Source organism: Centroberyx gerrardi, chromosome 13, assembly GCF_048128805.1.
Source record: "Centroberyx gerrardi isolate f3 chromosome 13, fCenGer3.hap1.cur.20231027, whole genome shotgun sequence".
NCBI lineage: Eukaryota > Metazoa > Chordata > Actinopteri > Beryciformes > Berycidae > Centroberyx > Centroberyx gerrardi.
In genome coordinates this window covers 31,290,797-31,314,753 of record NC_136009.1, presented here as the reverse complement: position 1 = coordinate 31,314,753, position 23,957 = coordinate 31,290,797, and the positions used below count along the sequence as shown (strand labels likewise).

The window sequence follows — 23,957 nt, the reverse complement described above, 5'->3', positions numbered from 1 at the left end:
CACAGAACTAGAACAGACAGATCGGTCATTCCCGTTCACATCAGCGTTCCTGGACGGTCGGAGCGGCGGCCATCTTGCTGTGACCCGTCGGACTAGCTTCTGTATAAAGAGACTCACAGCAAGTCACTGAGCTGAGAGGTTTTACAGCAAGAACCAAAGCAGCTTCTCTGTCTCCTTGCTGCTATGGATTGCTAACATGCTAATGTTGACTAGAAGAGCTAGAGAGAGAAGTCCAGTCTTGTCTTCTGAACAACATTAATGTTCATTAATGTTAGTTTTAAGTACAATGGGAAGAACATGACATTTTGTTTGTAATATTCCTGTTAATGAGCTCACATCAGAGTCTGACCGCTCAATACTTCTTTATTATTGTGCTTAAAACAACAAATTAACTTTCCCACAGAAGGTCAAATTACAGCTTTGTACATTGAAAATACAAACACAAAAAAACTTTTGTTTCAGTTTGAAACAGATCAGGATGAAGAGAGGATGATGTTTACCCTCAGTAACACAACTGACAGACTGACAGACAGTCTGTCTGTCTGTCAGTCTGTCTGTCTCACTCCTGTGCAGCCTCCTTCTCCTCCTTCTCCTCCTTCTTCTTCTTCACCTCCCTCAGTCCTTCCTGGATTTGCTCCACAGCTTCCTGATCTCCAGCCTGCTGAGCCAGAGAGAGAGCCTCCTGATAGAGAGACACCGAGTCCTGCAGCCGGCCTGGAGAGAGAGAGAAGAGAGAGGAGAGAGACGAGAGAGAGAGAGAGAGGGAGAGAGAGAGAGAGAGAGAGAGAGAGAGAGAGAGACAGAGAGAGAGAGAGAGAGACAGAGACAGAGACAGAGAGGAGAGAGAGAGGGGGAGAGAGAGAGAGGGAGACGGAGACAGAGAGAGACAGAGACAGAGAGAGAGAGAGAGAGAGAGGGGGAGAGAGAGAGAGAGAGAGAGAGAGGGAGAGAGAGAGAGAGAGAGAGGGAGATTTGCATAATTATTTAAAATTAATTTTATTTATTAATTAATTCATTTTACTAATGTTTCACAATTTTATTTTAAAACCTTCCAGTCCAAAAACTAATTTTCAAATTTACTGTCAGTAGTCCTGTCTATAGTGCTGACTGTAGTGCTGTCTGTAGTGCTGTCTGTAGTGCTGTCTGTAGTCCTGTCTGTAGTCCTGTCTGTAGTGCTGTCTGTAGTGCTGTCTGTAGTCCTGTCTGTAGTCCTGTCTGTAGTCCTGTCTGTAGTCCTGTCTATAGTGCTGACTGTAGTGCTGTCTGTAGTGCTGTCTGTAGTGCTGTCTGTAGTCCTGTCTGTAGTCCTGTCTGTAGTACTGTTTGTAGTACTGTCATTAGTACTGTCTGTAGTCCTGTCTGTAGTACTGTTTGTAGTACTGTCAGTAGTCCTGTCTGTAGTCCTGTCTGTAGTACTGTTTGTAGTACTGTCAGTAGTCCTGTCTGTAGTCCTGTCTGTAGTACTGTTTGTAGTACTGTCATTAGTGCTGACTGTAGTCCTGTCTGTAGTTCTGTCAGTAGTACTGTCAGTAGTCCTGTCTGTAGTCCTGTCAGTAGTCCTGTCTGTAGTCCTGTCAATAGTCCTGTCTGTAGTACCATCTGTAGTGCCGTCTGTAGTACTGTCTGTAGTACTGTCTGTAGTGCTGACTGTAGTCCTGTCAATAGTCCTGTCTGTAGTACCATCTGTAGTGCCGTCTGTAGTACTGTCTGTAGTACTGTCTGTAGTGCTGACTGTAGTCCTGTCAGTAGTCCTCTGTAGTACCATCTGTAGTGCCGTCTGTAGTACTGTCTGTAGTACTGTCAGTAGTACTGTCAGTAGTCCTGTCAGTAGTCCTGTCTGTAGTCCTGTCGGTAGTCCTGTCAGTAGTCCTGTCTGTAGTCCTGTCAGTAGTTCTGTCAGTAGTACTGTCAGTAGTCCTGTCTGTAGTCCTGTCAGTAGTCCTCTGTAGTACCATCTGTAGTGCCGTCAGTAGTCCTGTCAGTAGTCCTGTCTGTAGTCCTGTCTGTAGTCCTGTCAGTAGTTCTGTCAGTAGTCCTGTCTGTAGTCCTGTCAGTAGTCCTGTCTGTAGTCCCGTCAGTAGTCCTGTCTGTAGTCCTGTCTGTAGTCCTGTCTGTAGTCCTGTCTGTAGTCCTGTCAGTAGTTCTGTCAGTAGTACTGTCAGTAGTCCTGTCAGTAGTCCTCTGTAGTACCATCTGTAGTGCCGTCAGTAGTCCTGTCAGTAGTCCTGTCTGTAGTCCTGTCTGTAGTCCTGTCAGTAGTTCTGTCAGTAGTACTGTCAGTAGTCCTGTCTGTAGTCCTGTCAGTAGTCCTGTCTGTAGTCCTGTCAGTAGTACTGTCAGTAGTCCTGTCTGTAGTCCTGTCAGTAGTCCTCTGTAGTACCATCTGTAGTGCCGTCAGTAGTCCTGTCAGTAGTACTGTCAGTAGTACTGTCAGTAGTCCTGTCTGTAGTCCTGTCAGTAGTCCTGTCAGTAGTACTGTCAGTAGTCCTGTCAGTAGTACTGTCAGTAGTCCTGTCTGTAGTCCTGTCAGTAGTCCTGTCAGTAGTCCTGTCAGTAGTCCTGTCAGTAGTTCTGTCAGTAGTACTGTCAGTAGTCCTGTCTGTAGTCCTGTCAGTAGTTCTGTCAGTAGTACTGTCAGTAGTCCTGTCTGTAGTCCTGTCAGTAGTCCTCTGTAGTACCATCTGTAGTGCCGTCAGTAGTCCTGTCAGTAGTCCTGTCAGTAGTCCTGTCTGTAGTCCTGTCTGTAGTCCTGTCAGTAGTTCTGTCAGTAGTACTGTCAGTAGTCCTGTCTGTAGTCCTGTCAGTAGTCCTGTCAGTAGTCCTGTCTGTACTGACCTGTGTGCAGCAGGATGCCGGCCATGTTTCCCAGCAGCACATGCTGGTCCGGGTGTCCGGTGCGGCGGCTCAGATCCACGGCTCGCTGCACCAGCTGCAGGGCGTCGTCATGGCGACCCTGCAGATCCAAGATGGTGGCCAGGTCGCTCATCAGCACCAGAGTCTGGCAGGAGACACGTTACATCACAGTCAGGAAGTCCAGCAGCCAGACTGAACACACAAACCAGTGATGAGCAATCAGGAGAAGTCATTAATATTCATGACAGCGACGGTCTTCCTGAGGTCATACTGGTGTTGCTGGTCATACTGGTCATACTGGTGTTGCTGGTCATACTGGTCATACTGGTGTTGCTGGTCATACTGGTCATACTGGTGTTGCTGGTCATACTGGTCATACTGGTGTTGCTGGTCATACTGGTGTTGCTGGTCATACTGGTGTTGCTGGTCATACTGGTCATACTGGTGTTGCTGGTCATACTGGTGTTGCTGGTCATACTGGTGTTGCTGGTCATACTGGTCATACTGGTGTTGCTGGTCATACTGGTGTTGCTGGTCATACTGGTGTTGCTGGTCATACTGGTCATACTGGTGTTGCTGGTCATACTGGTCATACTGGTGTTGCTGGTCATACTGGTCATACTGGTGTTGCTGGTCATACTGGTGTTGCTGGTCATACTGGTCATACTGGTGTTGCTGGTCATACTGGTCATACTGGTGTTGCTGGTCATACTGGTGTTGCTGGTCATACTGGTGTTGCTGGTCATACTGGTCATACTGGTGTTGCTGGTCATACTGGTGTTGCTGGTCATACTGGTCATACTGGTGTTGCTGGTCATACTGGTCATACTGGTCATACTGGTGTTGCTGGTCATACTGGTGTTGCTGGTACCTGGGGGTGGCTCTCCCCCTGCTCCTCCCTGCAGATGTTCAGAGCGGCCTGGTAGTCCTGGCTGGCCGGCGTCAGCTGCAGGGCCGAGGCTCGGTACCGGGCCCGGGAGTCCAGACACAGACCGAGCAGGAGGCGCGTCTCCTTCCTCTGCTGCTGCTGCTCCTCTGAGGAACCAGGAGAACACACATCAACACCCTGTTCTCTGAGGAACCAGGAGAACACACATCAACACCCTGTTCTCTGAGGAACCAGGAGAACACACATCAACACCCTGCTCCTCTGAGGAACCAGGAGAACACACATCAACATCCTGTTCTCTGAGGAACCAGGAGAACACACATCAACACCCTGTTCTCTGAGGAACCAGGAGAACACACATCAACACCCTGCTCCTCTGAGGAACCAGGAGAACACACATCAACACCCTGCTCCTCTGAGGAACCAGGAGAACACACATCAACACCCTGTTCTCTGAGGAACCAGGAGAACACACATCAACACCCTGTTCTCTGAGGAACCAGGAGAACACACATCAACACCCTGTTCTCTGAGGAACCAGGAGAACACACATCAACACCCTGTTCTCTGAGGAACCAGGAGAACACACATCAACACCCTGCTCCTCTGAGGAACCAGGAGAACACACATCAACACCCTGCTCCTCTGAGGAACCAGGAGAACACACATCAACACCCTGCTCCTCTGAGGAACCAGGAGAACACACATCAACACCCTGTTCTCTGAGGAACCAGGAGAACACACATCAACACCCTGCTCCTCTGAGGAACCAGGAGAACACACATCAACATCCTGTTCTCTGAGGAACCAGGAGAACACACATCAACACCCTGCTCCTCTGAGGAACCAGGAGAACACACATCAGTGTGGATTTCACAGTCTGTGTTCAGACTCTTCCATCTGACCCGGACAGGTTCCAGGTGTGGAACTGGAGAAACTGAAGAACGCACCGCTGGCTGTTCAGTGGAAAAAAGCTTTTTCTTTTTCCCGAGCGGAGAATCGAACCGTCAGACAGCCTGCAGAGCATCAGCTGGAGCTGCAGTTTGTGGCAGATTTCAGTTTACAGAAACATTCAGAAAGAATCTGCAAACGTCTTGAACAGAAAGAACTGTGTGATAACATCAGTTTTATCATCAACTGTCGTTTCATTTCTTTAGTTGCAGTTTTAATTCCCCAGGAGAAACACTGAAGTCTGATATTTAGCTCCTCAGACTTCATGTCGCTCAGTATTCAGCTGCTGCTTCAGGTTTCTGAACCCGTTCATGTCAATCAGACTCAGGAGACTGAAGTGAAGGTTTGAATCTGTTGAAAACAGCTGAAGGTCCGGTCAGCTAGCATTAGCATGTTAGCAGTAGTGTTTACCAGTGAGGAGGGTTAGCCAGTGAACTGCGCTGTGATTGGTCGGTTGGTTGGTGGTTTCCTACCTGTCTGCTCCTCTGCTGGGATTTCCTTCTGCTTCTCCAGTTTGGCTTCCAGAGATTCGGTGCAGAATCTGTAGCCGTGCTCCGCCAGCTCCGTCCTCACAGACACATTACATCATTATGAGACTATCGATAAATTATTTTCTGTTAAAAGATGTTTGATAGTAAAGACTCTCTCCTACTTATTCTGTCCGGCGTAGATGGTGGCGAGTTTCAGAGACATTTCGATGACGGCGTTGTCGTCCTGGAAACAGACAGGAAACCAGTTAACATGGAAACAGATCAAGGATGGGACTGATAAAACACACACACACACACACACACACACACACACACACACACACACACACACACACACACCTGTGGCATTCCTCCAGACAGCATGAAGCTCATCGCTGCTTTGAAGAGTTTCTCTGCCTGGGAAGAGGAAGAGGAGATGATGAAGGCTGAAACCAGTTGGACTGCTGGAGAAGCACCAGTTCAGACTGGATTTCCTTGCAGGTTTTAAAGGTTTCTGAGCCAGTTGCCCCTCATTGTGTCTGTCTGGTTTGATATGAACCGGTCTGCCTCCGGATCAAACATCAAACTAATCACAACTAATATTAAAAGGGATGTAACATCGTCTCCTGGTCTTCTAATGAGTTAAGATTTATTTCAGCTTCTTGGCTGTGTGCAGAAAAAGCCTTCGAGCTCTGCAGCACAGTGCAGTCCTGTTTAGTCCTGTACCAGTCCTGTTCAGTCCTGTACCAGTCCCGTTTAGTCCTGTACCAGTCCCGTTTAGTCCTGTACCAGTCCCGTTTAGTCCTGTACCAGTCCCGTTTAGTCCTGTACCAGTCCCGTTTAGTCCTGTACCAGTCCTGTTTAGTCCTGTTTAGTCCTGTACCAGTCCTGTTTAGTCCTGTTTAGTCCTGTACCAGTCCTGTTTAGTCCTGTACCAGTCCCGTTTAGTCCTGTACCAGTCCCGTTTAGTCCTGTACCAGTCCTGTTTAGTCCTGTTTAGTCCTGTACCAGTCCCGTTTAGTCCTGTACCAGTCCCGTTTAGTCCTGTACCAGTCCCGTTTAGTCCTGTACCAGTCCCGTTTAGTCCTGTACCAGTCCTGTTTAGTCCTGTACCAGTCCCGTTTAGTCCTGTACCAGTCCCGTTCAGTCCTGTACCAGTCCCGTTCAGTCCTGTACCAGTCCCGTTAAGTCCTGTACCAGTCCCGTTAAGTCCTGTACCAATCCCGTTTAGTCCTGTACCAGTCCCGTTTAGTCCTGTACCAGTCCTGTTAAGTCCTGTACCAGTCCTGTTTAGTCCTGTACCAGTCCTGTTAAGTCCTGTACCAGTCCCGTTAAGTCCTGTACCAGTCCCGTTTAGTCCTGTACCAGTCCTGTTTTAGTCCTGTACCAGTTCTGTTTTAGTCCTGTACCAGTTCTGTTTTAGTCCTATACCAGTCCTGTTTTAGTCCTGTACCAGTCCTGTTTTAGTCCTGTACCAGTCCTGTTTTAGTCCTGCACCAGTCCTGTTTTAGTCCTATACCAGACCTGTTTTAGTCCTGTACCAGTCCCGTTTTAGTCCTGTACCAGACCTGTACCAGTCCTGTTTTAGTCCTGTTTTAGTCCTGCACCAGTCCTGTTTTAGTCCTATACCAGTCCTGTTTTAGTCCTGTACCAGTTGTTTTAGTCCTGTACCAGACCTGTGCCAGTCCTGTTTTAGTCCTGCACCAGTCCTGTTTTAGTCCTATACCAGTCCTGTTTTAGTCCTGTACCAGTTCTGTTTTAGTCCTGTACCAGACCTGTACCAGTCCCGTTTTAGTCCTGTACCAGACCTGTACCAGACCTGTACCAGTCCCGTTTTAGTCCTGTACCAGACCTGTTTTAGTCCTGTACCAGTCCCGTTTTAGTCCTGTACCAGACCTGTACCAGTCCCGTTTTAGTCCTGTACCAGACCTGTACCAGTCCTGTAGTTCAACAGGGAGTGCTGCTGTCCAATACACACACAGGACCAAAACTCCAACAGTTCAACCCAAAAACACAACAGACTGCTGCTGAGGTTACACATCTGAACAGAGTCCCATATGATCAACATTACAGTGGAAAACCAGACCAGTCCAGACCTGTCCGGACCAGACCAGTCCAGGTACAGCATAGTCCTGGTTGGTTATACTCACGTTGTCCAGCTGGCCCTGGACGTAGGCCAGGTTCGCCATCTGAGGAAACCAGACAGGAGCAGGTTAGGTCAAAGGTCAAAGGTCACAGAGCTCTTACTAATTAAGTTTCACTGCTTGTTAAAGGACTCTGTAGCTGCTGGAAATATCTGGAAGTGACGTGATGTCATCTACGATGGGCCAGTTTTAAAAAAATACAAAAAACTACAAAATGGACCCAGGAATGCAAAGAACAACAGCTGGTTTACTGACTGTTTACCAGACTGTAGGTGTAGATGATGTCAGTTTACTGACTGTTTACCAGACTGTAGGTGTAGATGATGTCAGTTTACTGACTGTTTACCAGACTGTAGGTGTAGATGATGTCAGTTTACTGACTGTTTACCAGACTGTAGGTGTAGATGATGATGTCAGTTTACTGACTGTTTACCAGACTGTAGGTGTAGATGATGATGTCAGTTTACTGACTGTTTACCAGACTGTAGGTGTAGATGATGTCAGTTTACTGACTGTTTACCAGACTGTAGGTGTAGATGATGTCAGTTTACTGACTGTTTACCAGACTGTAGGTGTAGATGATGTCAGTTTACTGACTGTTTACCAGACTGTAGGTGTAGATGACCGCCTGGTTGTTGTGGGTCTGGTGAGCCAGAGCGACCGCCTGGTGCAGGAAACCAGAGGCAGACTGGAGCTGACCTCGATACAGACTGAGCTGAGAGACAGACAGGCAGGCAGTCAGACAGGCAGGCAGGTAAACAGACAGACAGACAGGCAGTCAGACAGGCAGGCAGGTAAACAGACAGACAGACAGGCAGTCAGACAGGCAGGCAGGTAAACAGACAGACAGACAGACAGACAGACAGGCAGGCAGGTAAACAGACAGACAGACAGACAGACAGACAGACAGACAGGCAGGTAAACAGACAGACAGACAGACAGACAGACAGACAGTCAGGTCTACCTTGGCCTTCTTCAGCAGTAAGATCATCTCATCCTCTTTCTTCTGACCTTCATCTCGTTGGTCTTCCTCACTGCTGCTGAACAGGGAGAAGGCTGCACACACACACACACGCACACACGCACACACGCACACACACACACACACACACACACCAGGCTGCATTAGACTTTCATAGTTGCCTGAGGCCAACAACAGAATAAAGGTCAGGTCAGGTTCCAGCAGGTGTGTGTGTGTGTGTGTGTGTGTGTGTGTGTGTGTGTGTGTGTGTGTGTCGCTCACCTACCGCTGCCGCCCACAGCGCCGCCGCTCCGCCGCTCCTCCCGCCGGCTTCCCGTCTGCTCGCCGTTACCCAGCAGGCTGAGCGGTTTCCCGCCGCGGGCTCTGACGTCAGAGCCTCCCTGCTCTTGAAGTTTCCGCCGACGGAGAAAGTCCGTCTGGTTTTTGACGTCAAACATCTGAAAAGGCTCTGACGGAGGAGCGCGCGACCCGCACAGGACGCCGCCATCTTTAAAGGTTTACGAAACGAGTGGAAGTCACGTGGTGTGTTCTGACGTCAGCGTCCTCTTCACAATAAAAGTAGCAGAAAGCTTAACCCTGTTCTCCATGATGGACTGCATGAATATCATGTAATATTATTCTAAATACCAAAGTCCAGATGAACAGTCAACAGAATGATGAAGCCTGTCTGTGTGTCATAATAATTATTATATTATTATGTATTCAGTCCAATAACTCAGTCAGTAACTGGATCGCTCCTCAACACACCAACATATGAAACTTGCATTTTTTTTTAAATCTGCACAAAAAATAAAATCATGACAAAATATTGAAATGGTTTGAATTTGAGTCTGAGTCTGAACTCAGACCAGCTGAGTCAGACTGGACTCAGACCAGCTGAGTCAGTCTGAACTCAGACCAGCTGAGTCAGTCTGAACTCAGACCAGCTGAGTCAGACTGGACTCAGACCAGCTGAGTCAGACTGGACTCAGACCAGCTGAGTCAGTCTGAACTCAGACCAGCTGAGTCAGTCTGAACTCAGACCAGCTGAGTCAGTCTGAACTCAGACCAGCTGAGTCAGTCTGGACTCAGACCAGCTGAGTCAGTCTGGACTCAGACCAGCTGAGTCAGACTGGACTCAGACCAGCTGAGTCTGAACTCAGACCAGCTGAGTCAGACTGAACTCAGACCAGCTGAGTCAGACTGGACTCAGACCAGCTGAGTCAGACTGAACTCAGACCAGCTGAGTCAGACTGAACTCAGACCAGCTGAGTCAGACTGGACTCAGACCAGCTGAGTCTGAACTCAGACCAGCTGAGTCAGACTGAACTCAGACCAGCTGAGCCAGACTGGACTCAGACCAGCTGTCTCCTGATGAATTGGACACACCTTCAGCTCTGCTGATCTGAAGGTGAACTCCTGTTGGAATCGATCAATTTAATGTTTTTAACTGATGTATTGAGGTTTATTATTGCGTCTTTATTTTCTTATGTGTTTTTTTTACCATTGTGTTTTTCTTCTTGATTGTTTAATGTAAAGTTGTATTGAGTTATGAAACTCTTGAAACACCTCAGCATGACTACACTGGGGAAATAAAGGATAAATAACATAACATGAAATAATGTCAGGAATGTAATTTGACTGTCATGTTAAGGAATATAATAAAGAGATAAAAGCTATGGAGGGACTGATGCACTTCAGTACTGCAGCAGGTTCGAGGGTTTCAGTTCAGGCGACAGCAACATCATAAGGAATATTTTATTCCATTAAGTCCATTAAGAAGGAAATATGTTTTACATGAACATAGAGATGAATATGACACAAAGATAAGGAAAAGACACATTTCTTCCCCAGTTCGACCTGAAGTTAAAGAGATGAACTTTAAAATTCTAAATGCCAGATAGCCTTCTAATGCGGCGGTTCTCAACGTGGGGTCCGGGGACCACCAGGGGTCCTTGAGGGGGCTCCAGGGGGTCCCCAGCAAACTGATGAATTGTCAAACTTCAGCATTATTTCATTAAAGAAGTGAACACAGTTAGAGAAAGCAGCAGAATGACTTCTGATCAGTTTCTCTGTTCTCTCTCTACCTGCAGCAGTCAGGAGTTCTGCACTGAATCATCTGACAACACAAATATTCTCAGATTTGGGTCTGAGAGACAAAATCTCATCAGATGGGGTCTGTGGCTCTGATGTGGACTGGATTAGATCCTTGATATGAAAAAGGTTGAGAATCACTCTACTGAACTCCTCCCATTTCATTTTGATGTTAATAACTGTGTTGAACTGTGGAACGTGTTCAGTGAGATGTGTTCAGTGAGATGTGTTCAGTGTTCAGTGAGATGTGTTCAGTGTTCAGTGAGATGTGTGCAGTGAGATGTGTGCAGTGTTCAGTGAGATGTGTTCAGTGTTCAGTGAGATGTGTTCAGTGAGATGTGTGCAGTGTTCAGTGAGATGTGTTCAGTGTTCAGTGAGATGTGTTCAGTGTTCAGTGAGATGTGTTCAGTGTTCAGTGAGATGTGTGCAGTGTTCAGTGAGATGTGTGCAGTGTTCAGTAAGATGTGTGCAGTGTTCAGTGAGATGTGTTCAGTGTTCAGTGAGATGTGTGCAGTGTTCAGTGAGATGTGTTCAGTGTTCAGTAAGATGTGTGCAGTGTTCAGTGAGATGTGTTCAGTGTTCAGTGAGATGTGTGCAGTGTTCAGTGAGATGTGTTCAGTGAGATGTGTTGTGTTCAGTGAGATGTGTTCAGTGTTCAGTGAGATGTGTGCAGTGTTCAGTGAGATGTGTTCAGTGTTCAGTAAGATGTGTGCAGTGTTCAGTGAGATGTGTTCAGTGTTCAGTGAGATGTGTGCAGTGTTCAGGGAGATGTGTTCAGTGAGATGTGTTCAGTGTTCAGTGAGATGTGTTCAGTGTTCAGTGAGATGTGTTCAGTGAGATGTGTTCAGTGAGATGTGTTCAGTGTTCAGTGAGATGTGTTCAGTGTTCAGTGAGATGTGTTCAGTGAGATGTGTTCAGTGTTCAGTGAGATGTGTTCAGTGTTCAGTAAGATGTGTTCAGTGTTCAGTAAGATGTGTTCAGTGTTCAGTGAGATGTGTTCAGTCGCAGGTTAAAGCTGTTTATGAAGGACAAGAACCTGTAATTTGTTGTAAATCATTTTATTCTATGAAGTAAATATTTTATCCATACATGTAGATTTATTAAGACAAACAAAGCCTCATATCGTCACTTTGAAGAACTTCATCTCTACACTACATCTTCAGAAATGATAACGGATAAAAAGATGTTTTCTCTTTACTTTGTTTTGAGCCGCTCAGTTTGTATTTACTTACTTTACATTGTTGTCTGTTCTTTTGTTTTGCAATACAACTTTATTTATTGTTTGTCTTGTTATATCTCTGTACTGAGTTTTGCTTTGTGTCTTATTTGTCTCATTTATGCATAATGTTCATGCCGTCAGTTATTTTTCTACCCGACTTTTACTGTATTGATTGAAATAAAAAAACATAAAAAATAAGACACAACTTGAAACTGTTTCACATTATTTTGGTTTAGCGCTTTTTCAAATAAATCATGAGACGTTTCCAGGTCACAGATAAGATCTATAGTGACTTTGCTGTTTTATTAAAAATGTATTGTTTTGTTTCCATTTAGGAGAAATCAGCAGGTTTCCCAAGCTCCAGTTAGTGAAGCTCCGGCTTTTTGACATAAAAACACAAGGAAATTATTTTGTAATTGTTTGGCATTTATTATTAAATATGTGGATATGACACGGAAACAAGGGGAAAGTCAGTTTTCATTTCATGGACTGTAACGCTCATCACTGCTGACATCATCAGTGCTGCTGACATCATCAGAGCTGCTGACATCATCAGAGCTGCTGACATCATCAGTTCAGCTCTTCTGACCTGCAGAACGTGAAGTGAACTTTATTAAAGCAGACCGCTTCATGTTAGTGTTTTTAGAGGAGGGGTTGGGGGGGTCGAGGGGGGTGTTAGGGGCGAGGGGGGGTCGGGGGGGGTCGAGGGGGGTGTTAGGGGGTCGAGGGGGTCGGGGGGGTTGCTCAGAACTTCTGAGACTGAAGTCAGAGGTTCCGAGCCGGAGCTTGAGGACCATGTGGACCATGTGGACCATGTGGACCATGTGGACCATGTGGATCAGTAGGTTCCAGATCTACAAACTGACTTTAATGCAGTCGGCAGGTTCTGATTCAGTTTTTTCTCACTTTCATTCATTTCCAAATTTAATCTCAGAATTTCTGATTTTTTCCTCCTAAGAATAATAAACAGGCCGGACAGCCGGACTTAGAGTTCTTCAGAGTTCTTTAGTGTTCAGTTCAGCTCATCAACAAACTCAACTGAGACCTGGAATTAAAAAACCTACAGGAAACAGAACTGGGTTGTTGAATTGAATTCAATGAAATTCCATGTTTTCCTTGTTTGTGTGAAACCTCACCAGGCTGGACCAGAGTCAGCATGACTGTATGGAATTCTGGGTAATGTAATGGAAAACAAATGTGCAGAATGACAGATGAACAGAAAACATTCATATTTTCAAATGAGTTGAGAATTGACCCTGCAGAACATGTCATGTACTCCATACATTATGACCGATGTGTTTGATTTGATTCATAATGTTTGAGTCATAATGTTTGAGTCATAATGTTTGATTCATGTTTGATTCATAATATTTGATTCATAATGTTTGATTCATAATGTTTGAGTCATAATGTTTGATTCATAATGTTTGATTCATAATGTTTGAGTCATAATGTTTGATTCATAATATTTGATTCATAATATTTGATTCATAATGTTTGAGTCATAATGTTTGAGTCATAATGTTTGATTCATAATATTTGATTCATAATGTTTGATTCATAATGTTTGAGTCATAATGTTTGATTCATAATGTTTGATTCATAATGTTTGAGTCATAATGTTTGATTCATAATATTTGATTCATAATGATTGATTCATAATGTTTGAGTCATAATGTTTGATTCATAATGTTCAGCGAGTCGAGACAAACTCTCTTAGAAGTGGAATTTCATGGAATTGAATGTAATCCAGTTCTGTTCCCTGTCAGCTGGGAGACTTTCACACTGCAGGACTGAACTGGATTCACTGGATTCTCAGTTCAGTTGAGTTCAGGCCGGACTGACAGACAGCAGACTGGAGTCCGGAGGTTTCCACAGGACAGACTGTCAGTCGCTGGGCTTCAGGTGTGGCTGTGCAGGTAAACTGAGCGGTGAGTTAGTCTGTTAGAAGCGTGGCATCATGGGATGGATTCTGTCTGTACATCCACAGGTCAAATCATCCGTCTGTCGCTTCGTTAAAGTTCATTTGGTCTCGAGTCAAACTCCATCTTTGTAGTTTTTGTAACACAAAGCTGCAAACCATAATGCAGCTCTGTGGTTTCTTAGTGTTACTGTCCGTCTCTTCCTCGGGTCACATGACTCCTCTTCCTCGGGTCACATGACCACGTCCAGTTCATCAGAAAACCAGCCTCTGGGTTGGTTCTGTGTTGTGTGTTAGTGTTCACAGGGAAACAGGGATGAGAGTTTCTGATGGAAGACGCTCCGCTCCACCAGAGGAACAAACAGCTTCTTGTAAAGTTCCAGTTTCTCCAGCTGACAGTAAAGAGACAAACAACAAAACCTTCAGTGATGTTTTGCACCGATGAGGCAGGTCAGCAGGCAGTCTGGCCTCTTTACTTCACCTCTGGAATAAAAACTGAAACTGAAGAAAGTTCTTCCTTGTGTGTGTGAGCAGCTGCAGGTTTCCATCAGGAAGCTCTCATCCTACTGCTCATCTGTTCATCTCTGTTCATCTCTGCTCATCTGTTCATCTCTGCTCATCTGCTCACAGGTCTCCAGACGGCGTCTGTCAGAGTTCCACAGGCAGCCGGTAAACAGCCTGTCATTTGGCGGGCTGGTGGTCCAGGAAGCGTTTCAGGTGGTACCTCAGCACTCCTTTGGTCTTGAAGGTCTTTCCGCAGCCGCAGGCGTGCGGCCGCTCGCCGGTGTGGTTCAGCTGGTGGATCCTGAGCAGCGAGCTGGTGAGGAAGAACTCTCCGCAGGTGAAGCAGTAGTGGCTCTTCTCTCCGGTGTGTTTGGCTCTCTGGTGGCTCAGCAGCGAGCCGGAGGTGATGAAGCTCCGGCCGCAGTCGCGGCAGCCGAACGGCCGCTCGCCGGTGTGGATCCTCTCGTGGGCTCTCCAGGAGTTGTGGTAGGAGAAGGTTTTCTCGCAGTAGGAGCAGTTGTACAGCTTCTCCTTGGTGTGGCTGAGCCGGTGCACCTTCAGGTAGTGAGCGATGGTGAAGCTCTTGCCGCAGTCGTCGCAGGTGAACGGCTTCTTTCCCACGTGGAACAGCGTGATGTGGGAGCGCAGGTGGGACGACTGGGTGAACCTCTTGCCGCAGGTGACGCAGAGGAAGGGGCGCTCGCCGGTGTGGGTGACCTGGTGCGCCTTGAGGTGCGGCGACTGGGTGAACCTCTTCCCGCAGTCCTGGCACTTGTACGGCTTCAGGCCGGTGTGGGTCCGGTTGTGCAGCTTCAGACCCTGCAGGCTGGAGAAACACTTGCCGCACTCGGCGCAGCGATAGGCCTTCTCTTCCTCGTGGGTTTTCTGGTGGCAGCGCAGACCGCTCAGCAGTTTAAAGGCTTTGTCGCACATGGGACATTTGTGAGGCTTCCTGCTGGAGTGCGTCGCCTGGTGCAGCTTCAGGCTCTGAGGGTTGGCGAAGGATTTCTTGCACTTGGAGCAGGGCAGCAGCTGCTGCTTCCTGTGCGAGTTGCGGTGGAAGTTGAAGCCTTGGTAGGAGACGAACATCTTGTCGCAGACTTTGCAGTGGTAGCACTTCTCACCCTTGTGAGTTTCCAGATGCTCGGTGAGCTCTTCCTGCCCGCCGAAGCCGTCTCCGCAGAACCAGCACTTGAAAGGTTTGGTTCCGGAGTGCGTGCGGTGGTGCGTCTTCCAGTCTCTCTTCAGGGCGAAGGTTTTGTCGCAGTAGGAGCAGCGGTACGGCTCCTTGCGCTCGTGGATCTGCTGGTGGATGACGAGGCTGAGCAGCGTGGGATACGTCTTCCCGCACCGCCAGCACTGGTTGGGTTTCTGGCCCAGGTGGATCCGCCGGTGCGCCTCCAGGTGCGACGACTTGTAGAAACCTTTCTTACACTCGGCGCAGTAGATCATCTTCCGGCCCGTCGTCTGCGGGTGACGCTTACTTTCTGCTTTGACGGAGCGGAGCTGCGGGTGATCGCCTGTGTGGAGGAGGTCAGAGGTCAGAGGTCAGTTGAAAGAGATCAGCATGACTGATGATGCGTTCACGTCATATGGGAAAAAACATCAGAACATGACAGTTAAAGGATCAGGCTGGTGTTTTTTAATGCATTGCTTACCGTCAACAAATCCTATGAAAAGAACTAAATCAGCAATGATTTTGTTTTGCTGACAAGTCTGGTCCATGTAGCGGTCCCAGTGCAGCCTCATGTCCCAGCAGCCATAGAACTGCATTGTATTAAAAACTATTAAACCCCGTCACAGAGCCATGCTGCTGCTCTGCAGCATATTTCATCATCACGATGCACCGGGCCGGACGACTTTTTCCTCAAACGACTTAATAAGCCGACCGTAAACACGTTTTCCGTCTCAGGAAAGTAGTTCCGTAGCACAGAAAATAGTCCCCGGCGTAATGAAGAATTTGTTCCCGTTTGAATTTGATTTGGTAATAACTACAACAGTCTGACTTTTCATGGTAACAGTTAGAGATTTTTAAAATGTAAACTATGTCTTTGTGAGCTGTATTTAAAGGTTTTTAGCTTACAACTGGAGCCAATGACTTCCGGGTTGAAGACTAAAAACGGAACGTGGGAAGTCAGAAAGTAACGGGAGGAGAGCAAACACATTGTTGATGTTGTTATTTTCATAGGATTTGTTGACAGTAAGAAATGCATTAAAAAACACCGGCCTTATCCTTTAAAAGCAAAAACCTGGCAGAGTTCAGATGGGCAAACTGTCTGAAGCCGTCAGACTCCATGATTGTAGTTTTCTTCAGCTGAACAGTATTCTCAAGGAGGAAGCTGGATTTTCCCGTCTTTCCCAGGTGATGTGAATGCAGCACCGGCTCTGAAACCGACACAACAAACCGTTTGATTTCTTACCGACAGATATGAAGTCCCGCCCCCCCAGCCACGGCCGGCAGTCGGTCAGCTTGACGGACAGCTTCCTGAGGACGGGGAACCACTGGATCTCCACGTCACAGTCGGGTTCAGTCTTGATCTGAATGTTGTTCAGGTCTTCAGCCGAGTCCTGCAGTCACAAACCTGGAGATTAGACTTCATCAAACTATTCAGAAGCGAATCATAAAAATGCATCAAGTTTAAACAAATGACATCACAGACCAACAGACAGTCAGTGGGTTTTAATCCTGAAGACATTTAGACTGAGATTCATTTCAATGTAAAGCTGGAAATTAGTGACAGAAGATCTGTTTCTCTCCTGATCCGACTCGATACCTGATCTGAGTTCAGGATCAATACAACCAGGATACCATGTGATCAATACAAGTTCAGGGACAACAAAGTCTGACTGTGCAGAATTCTGTTTATTTCTGAGACTCAAATCTTTCTAGCGATGCCATTGGCTGCTAGAATGTAAACAACAATTTAAAAATGTCATTACAAAGTGACAATAATATAATTTGGATGGAGAGCTTGTGAAGCTGTGATGGTCAAGAGTCTCATTAGTGATTACTACAGCAGAATAACATGGAGCTGATATCACCATTCATGTTCCTGACAGCAGAATAACATGGAGCTGATATCACCATTCATGTTCCTGACAGCAGAATAACATGGAGCTGATATCACCATTCATGTTCCTGACAGCAGAATAACATGGAGCTGATATCACCATTCATGTTCCTGACAGCAGAATAACATGGAGCTGATATCACCATTCATGTTCCTGACAGCAGAATAACATGGAGCTGATATCACCATTCATGTTCCTGACACAACATACAGACTGACACACTGCTGTATTGAGATATATTGAGTTTTAATATATTGTCTCCAGTGGAAGTGTAGAGCAGAACCAGCGACACGCCTGCCTGTGACTTTAAACTACATTTTCTTCATGATCAATAACCATCAGGTGTCATTAAAGTCTGAAGACAACAGACCAACATTTATATTCATGATGTGCAGCTGAACTTCATCTGTCTGTCTGGTGTCAGTGAAAAGTCCTGAAGCTGCCAAGCTGTGACTGTCTGTCTGTGTCTCTCTCTCTCTCTCTCTCTAATTTGCTGTATTGGCATGACAAGTATTCCATATTACTAAAGCATCAAACCGTGTTATGATGTAAAAACAAACAAAATGCTGTAGTAATAACAGCTGAACAATAATAAAGAACAATCAACATGGGAAACAAACAAATACAGTATTAAAAGAGACAGATGTGGGAGACTAACAGCAACAAACAAACAAACAAACATGTATGGATGAAGTGATTTTGTAAACTGATCTCTCTCTCTCTCTCTCTCTGTAGTTTATTCCATTTGTCGTATTTTTACTGAAATGCCCAGTTTCAGTTTGCTTCTCCATCTGGTCCCTGAAGGTCCCTGAAGGTCCAGCAGCCTCCAGCAGACAGGAGGACCCAGTCAGTCAAATGACCTGCAGACTGCTGGAGCTTCCTGAACCAGCTGGATCACCGCCTGGCCTCCAGCAGGTCCTCAGTAGCTCCAAACCAGCTAGCATCACAGCTACATAGCTTAGCACCGATGCGCTCCCTCCATAACACCAAACTCTATTCAGAAGCAGGCACTTTCATGCTGCCTTGCTCAGCGGCAGACGCGCATGCCCAGTAGAACCAGACCTACCTGTAGTGACTCGTTGGGAGTCACTCTTCACTGCGGCAAACACCCGATAAACAAAGCAGCACTTATTTTAATACAGTTTAAACCTGTAAAACTGGTTCGCCTGTTGTTCCCTCAAACCTCGGCAGCTCACACTCACTTCTAACATGATCTGTGACAAAGTGCCGCGTGCGGGTCGAACAGGAGCCGAAACCACCGGAAGACCCAGATGATTCATAAAACCCTTCAGTCATGTCCTACAGATGTGGCGGTTTGCGGCCAGCGAGCCAGCTGAGCAGCGACAGACTTCTGAACAGAGTTTGGCCTAAAACCCTCCATGCAGGAGAAAACAGATCGACCGAGGCTAAAGCCTAGCTCGCTTTAGCTTAGCTGCACTAACAGCATCTCTGAGATGCAGAGCACCAGCCGGGCTGAGGCCGTCAGTGTTGTCGGTTTACCGTCCTGTCCGTCTCCATCCTGATCCTCCTCTGGTCTGGAGACTCAGATCTTCAAGGTTTTGCTGTTCTGGTTCGCAGCAGCAACTTCTGCTGCTCAGCTCGGTGGCTGGGGACTTCCGGGTCTTCTTCTTCTTCTTTGAGTTTATTGGCGAGTTACAGGTGACTTCCGGGTCACGGGATCAAAGCTCAAAGATCGTCCATCAAGAAGACGAATCCCACCATACATTTAAAATGAATAAATCAAAACCTTTCACCTTCAGGTCTGACAGTATTCGATGGGTATTTTAGCTCTCACCAGGCAGACCGGTTACCATGGCAACTGTTCTGATCCAGACTCAAACCAAAAACTAGTCTTCACAGAAAGGTCAGTCTTATCTCTGGATGGTAAAATATTTAGGTGTAAATAAACCTGCTGGGAGACTCAGTCACTGCAGCCGCAAAGTAAAATAAACATGACCATGTATAATGTGTGTGTATATATAAATAATATGTGTATACAGGATGGGCATCACATTGACATTTCAAACTCTACAGGCCATACAGATGGATAGGAAGTGTCTAGATGTAAACAACTGATCACCTCATGAATACAGTCAGGATCTCTGCAGCAGAGACTTTGTTCCTACTGCTTCTCAGTGTGAGTGCAGACTCTGGTTGTGTTTGTGGAAATGAGGCAGAGTGAGACATCTCTGCTTCCCTCTGATGATTTCCATTTAAAAACCTTGACTCATTGTGACGAGTGGCGGATGAGTTTTAATGGTTTTATTGAAGCTTCACTGAGTGGATCTGCCTCCGGGTGTGAAGCAGAGTGAAATACAAAGCTACTGAGACGAGTCGCAGCAACAAACTCCACAGACACGGTTAAAGGGATAGCTCTGTATTCTGAACCCTGGGCCCAAATAACATGTTTTCCATCATGACCCATTAGTAGAAACCAAACACCAGTGTGTGAAAACTGTGATAAACGTTGTTTTGCAAAACACAACGCTCACAGTATAATCATACTGTCAGTATGTTATCCTGAACTTTTTTTTTGTAAAAAAACCAAGCTTTCTGTCAATAGATGTGTTCTATTTGATAGGAACTATTTTTTCCTCAAAGACGCTCTGCCTCCTCAGCCGGTGTAGCTCCAGATCCAGAAGAATCCAAAAATAACTGCTGACCGAAATCTCAGTTTTTACTTTTTTTCCAGGATAACACCCTGACAGTATGATTATACTGTGAGCGTCGTGTTTCGCAAAACAACGTTTATCACAGTTTTCACAGACTGTGGTGTTTGCCCCCAAATGACATGGAAAACACGTCATTTGGGCCCAGGGTTCAAATACAGAACTATTCCTTTAAATAATCAACAGCTAAATAAAAAAAAAAAACCAACAATGTTTTTCACATGGAATAAAGCTTCATGTCTGGAGCCGCTCACAGCATGGGACTGAGGTCAACACTGTAAACTAACAGTTTGGGGTTCTGCAGGATTTTAAGGCAGAGAAAACAGAAGCTCCAGAACAGAAACAGCTGAGTCGACGGCTCCAGGATCTGGACTCAGATCTTCCAGAAGAAGCCGGACAGGAGGCTGGATGGACGGACAGACGGTCACATGGTCGGTCATTCTTCTGCTTGTGGATGTTGGCTTGAGATGTTCTTGCTCCACCTGGTGATGTTCTGCTGGTCGGTCCAGAGCAGCAGCTGAAGGTTCTGCCAGAACACACACACACACCTCTGACATCAGTTCTGACATCACACTACTTCTGTCATCAACTACTATGACAAGTCAGCCATATCTCAAACAGTAGAAACTAGTCTCCTTGTCAGTAGAAAGTTACCTGCCGTTTCCCCGTCTGTAGCATCTGATGATCTTCCTCACCTCCTGCCTCTCCATGATGTCGTCATGATGTCATGATGAGGTCAGCAGAGACAGATCCACATCCAGCTGTTCTGCCAGGTGCTGCGGGGTTAGGACAAACACAGTGAAGAAAACCCTGCCGTCCTCAGGCTCCTAAGCTTTCTCTCTGTGCTGAGAAAGATAAAGTGCTAAACATCATCACTGGTGTGTGGCAGGAAGCTGCCTCTGTTCTGGGATCAGCTGAACGCTTCGGTCTGGTTTCTGTCACTGCGCCCCGCAGGAGAACACACTGCCTGGGGGGGCGCTGCAATTCGGCCTTTTGTTCACATCATCTCCCAGCAGCAACACACACACTCTAACAAGCTGCTCAACAGGACAGTTGGTCAACATCTGTGTCACTGAGCTCAAGTCAATTATTGCCCAGATGGCAGATTTGTGCCGAGGAAGAGGAAGGTGTTCTGTACCTTCATGCTCCCAGTTGAATCTCTTCATCTGGTTCCTCCAGTTAGTCTCTCTTCCCTGCAGCAGACACAGACAGACGTTTGTCTTCAGGTGTGTGTGTGTGTGTGTGTGTGTGTGTGTGTGTGTGTGTAAAGCAGGAAGCTGCTGTCCTGGGATCAGCTGAACGCTTCGGTCTGGTTTTTGTCACTGCGCCCCGCAGGAGAACACACTGCCTGGGGGGGCGCTGCAATTCGGCCTTTTGTTCACATCATCTCCCAGCAACACACACACACACACACACACACTAACAAGCTGCTCAACAGGACAGTTGGTCAACAGGACACAGTTGACTGCAACAGACAGTCTTTAATACTGGAGCTTCAGCTCTGAGCTTATTTTTAAATCTAGTTTACAAAGTGCTTTACCAGTCAAACCAAGCAGCAACAACACAAAATAAAGAATAGATGCTAAAACAGTAACTGTAAAAAGATAAAGGTTCTAAAAGGTTTTAAAGTGATTTAACAGACTGTTGACAGAACAGCATCATCAGTCTAAGCAACAGTGTCTGCTAGTTTCCATGGCAACGTAAGGCGGTTACCGTGTCGTATCCGAGTTAGCGCTGGTGGAGGTGATGATGTTGGTGCAGACACCCTTCAGGAAGTCCTGCGGGAGAGACCAGGATCCATCTGAACCTGTCAGACAGGCAGCAGAGTCAGACCGACACTCAGAAGTGTCAGAAAACAAGCAGCAGGAAACTCACTCAGCATAAAGCAAGAAACGCCAAAACCACCGCAGCATCACCAGTCTAACCAACAGGCAGCGCTCGTTAACCAACAGGTAGACTGCCTGGATCAGAAACACGCTTCGGTCCATTTTTGTCATGGCGCCCTCCCACTGTGAACAGACTGCTGGGGGAGGGGCTTCAGTCGGCCTTTCGTTACATCACTTCCAGGCAGTCAGGCTCTGATCTTTCCCTCTTCTCTTCACATCTGATGAATTTTTTTTTTTTTAAATACACACAGTAACTATAAAACGTAGACGTGAAGGACAGGATTTTTCCAGACTTCCACTAACCTTTCTGCAACCTCTCAGGACCTGGAAATGAACTTTCATGTTCCAGACCTGCATGAGGCCCCGGTCTGGGTCTCATCTTTGGTTTGGTGCCGTCCTGCAGGTCGTCCTCGCAGGCTTAAGCTGCCTCATTCTTCTTCGCTGCTTTCTTCTTGGCCAGGTCAGACACATGATGGCAGACGCTTCAGGTAGACAGAAACACCTGAAGACCAGCTGAGAGACAGATGGAATGCACAAAGTTAATGTTACGGGTCTACGATCCAGTTCAGACCAAACTAGCCTGTATCAGGATTTGGCATCATCCCCATTATATCACATTCACATTATATACAGCCATTTAGCTTTAGCTTCTTCCTGTGACCCCACAATGTGAAGGGAGAGAGAGGAGGAGATCAACACAATCCTGCTAGCTGCTTCAGTTCCGACCTGATCGATCTGATCAGGTTTGGCTGAAGATCTGAAATACCCATCATGGCCTCTAGGCCGCGCTGCTGTAACGGGATAATTACTGTAAAGTTAGCATCACAGCACTACACTAATATCCTCACTCAAAATGTCCCATCATGCTCCCGGTTCCCCTCGTCCACCAGACACAGCGGCGACATCCAGCTGCAGGAGATGAAGTTTCATTCAAATAACCTGCAGCTTGGTGTGACGTCACTTAACCACCAGTACTAAGTACTGAAGCGTGTTCTCCGAGTTGTGACCGTTTCAAGATCAGCAAGGCGACATTATCAAAAGGTTCTTTACTACAGTTTGATGTAACTTTCTCTCCACAGAACGAGCTACCGGCTGCTGCACGCCGCGCGCTGCTAACAGGAGAGACAGGAGGACAGTTTAGAGACTTCGGCTCACCTGCTGATAAACTAACCACAAGCTGCTAGCTTATAATGCTAACTCGTGGTAGTATAATTGCTACCAAGTTATAGCTACAGGAGCAAGCTAACGATACTGCGTTGGTATTGACTGTCCTAGCTAGCTAGCGCTAGCTGGCTACTGTGTTAGTTAGCTGAATGCTGGGAACAAGCTAGTTAGCTTGTTAACTAGCCAAAGTTAACCGCTCGCGCTCCCATAATCTCCGTTAGCTTCCCTTCCCGGGTACAGCTAACGGCAGTCATGCTTATCATACGTTACAAACATTAACCGATTTTAACAATTATCTGGTTCCCCGCTTACCTCTCGTGCTCCTGCTTCACCAAAACCTCCGTGTTTCACCGTGCCGCTGCAACACTCTTTCCGGCTCAGCGACCAATCAGATCCCGACTTTTATGGCTGCTATGCTGCGTTCAACATCTCCTCGTGAGCTCATATTTCCAAAAGTTGAAGTCCCGACATTCAATTTCTTTTGGTAGCAAATGACGGACCCAGTGACTAAACCAGTGTTTTGTAGTGACTTATGTTTATTTCAGAAACCAAGCGGCACACAGATGCTTTGTGCTGCAGCGGCAGAATGAAAATGAGAGAAAACCAGGCGGGGAACTGATTTGTCTTTGATTTATTAGCCAAAAGTTTCTGTACGCATCACTTTTATTATCAGTTGTTGACACAGCTTCCATGCCAGACTCCAACCAGTGGAATTCCTACTTTCTCAGTCGCATTTACTACTTTGTTGGTTCGTTTTGTTGGTGTGTTCATGTCATAATTTCGACATTTTCTGACAGTGTTTGAGGGCGGCATATCTGGAAACGTACATGAACAGAGTCGGTGACTTGATGGAAAAATGGCATAGAGCATGGAAGCGCTGTGATAAATTAATAAAAAATATCTATTACACCGTTAATGTGCATTTTGTCCTCTACTTTCTGCCACTGCAGAACAAAGTAACCCTGTGCTGGTTGATTTATAAAATTAAATAACAGCCACCAAAAACTTTGGATAGTTGTTGGTACTTTTATTACAGGGGCCGTTGTTTTTTCAATTATTTTCGACCAAACGCGTTTGAATGCGCTGACGTCCTCAGATCTAGGATGTAGGAGTCGAGAAGAGACCGTGAAGGCAGCACGAGCAACTGTTAGTAACCGTTG

General features: G+C 46.5%; 2 protein-coding genes, 1 long non-coding RNA gene and 2 other non-coding genes across 6 annotated transcripts; all 5 read right to left on the bottom strand.

Annotated features, from left to right (window-relative positions):
- Window positions 1-345: 345 nt before the first annotated feature.
- ttc19 (tetratricopeptide repeat domain 19) lies at window positions 346-8,782 on the bottom strand. 2 transcript variants are annotated; one of them, XM_078287792.1, is made up of 10 exons: window positions 8,551-8,782; window positions 8,272-8,363; window positions 7,912-8,022; window positions 7,314-7,352; window positions 5,524-5,580; window positions 5,346-5,407; window positions 5,167-5,261; window positions 3,725-3,888; window positions 2,836-2,998; window positions 346-714 (listed from the first exon to the last, which is right to left on the bottom strand). In XM_078287792.1, the coding sequence occupies exons 1-10, from the start codon at window positions 8,774-8,776 to the stop codon at window positions 560-562; spliced, it is 1,164 nt and encodes a 387-aa protein (XP_078143918.1). In that variant the 5' UTR covers window positions 8,777-8,782; the 3' UTR covers window positions 346-559. The 2 variants fall into 2 exon arrangements, with proteins under 2 accessions (XP_078143918.1, XP_078143919.1); XM_078287793.1 differs by having other exon boundaries at window positions 8,555-8,782.
- A 5,345-nt stretch (window positions 8,783-14,127) lies between these two features.
- LOC139912604 (uncharacterized) lies at window positions 14,128-18,708 on the bottom strand. The gene is made up of 3 exons (XM_071900441.2): window positions 18,579-18,708; window positions 16,427-16,574; window positions 14,128-15,526 (listed from the first exon to the last, which is right to left on the bottom strand). Exons 1-3 carry the CDS (start codon window positions 18,594-18,596, stop codon window positions 14,184-14,186), a joined length of 1,509 nt encoding a protein of 502 aa, XP_071756542.1. The 5' UTR covers window positions 18,597-18,708; the 3' UTR covers window positions 14,128-14,183.
- A 617-nt stretch (window positions 18,709-19,325) lies between these two features.
- Window positions 19,326-23,166, bottom strand: LOC139912603 (uncharacterized). The gene is made up of 6 exons (XR_011784673.2): window positions 23,110-23,166; window positions 21,937-22,146; window positions 21,461-21,554; window positions 20,886-20,940; window positions 20,402-20,523; window positions 19,326-20,273 (listed from the first exon to the last, which is right to left on the bottom strand). It is a non-coding gene; the product is annotated as an uncharacterized LOC139912603 (long non-coding RNA).
- On the bottom strand, window positions 20,651-20,761 carry LOC139912606 (small nucleolar RNA SNORD89). Its single transcript, XR_011784675.2, has one exon. It is a non-coding gene; the product is annotated as a small nucleolar RNA SNORD89 (small nucleolar RNA).
- Window positions 21,032-21,142, bottom strand: LOC139912605 (small nucleolar RNA SNORD89). Its single transcript, XR_011784674.1, has one exon. It is a non-coding gene; the product is annotated as a small nucleolar RNA SNORD89 (small nucleolar RNA).
- Window positions 23,167-23,957: the final 791 nt, after the last annotated feature.

Bases quoted from the DNA above. Each gene is read 5' to 3' on its own strand.
- ttc19 (XM_078287792.1), bottom strand. From the start codon at position 8,776: ATGGCGGCGTCCTGTGCGGGTCGCGCGCTCCTCCGTCAGAGCCTTTTC. The intron at 5,581-7,313 runs GTGAGTATAACC...TCCTCTTCCCAG, and splicing joins TCCAGGGCCAGCTGGACAAC to GCAGAGAAACTCTTCAAAGC. The intron at 3,889-5,166 runs GTAGGAAACCAC...CTGGTTCCTCAG, and splicing joins CCCAGCAGAGGAGCAGACAG to AGGAGCAGCAGCAGCAGAGG.
- LOC139912604 (XM_071900441.2), bottom strand. The intron at 15,527-16,426 runs GTAAGAAATCAA...TCCTCCACACAG, and splicing joins GCGGGACTTCATATCTGTCG to GCGATCACCCGCAGCTCCGC.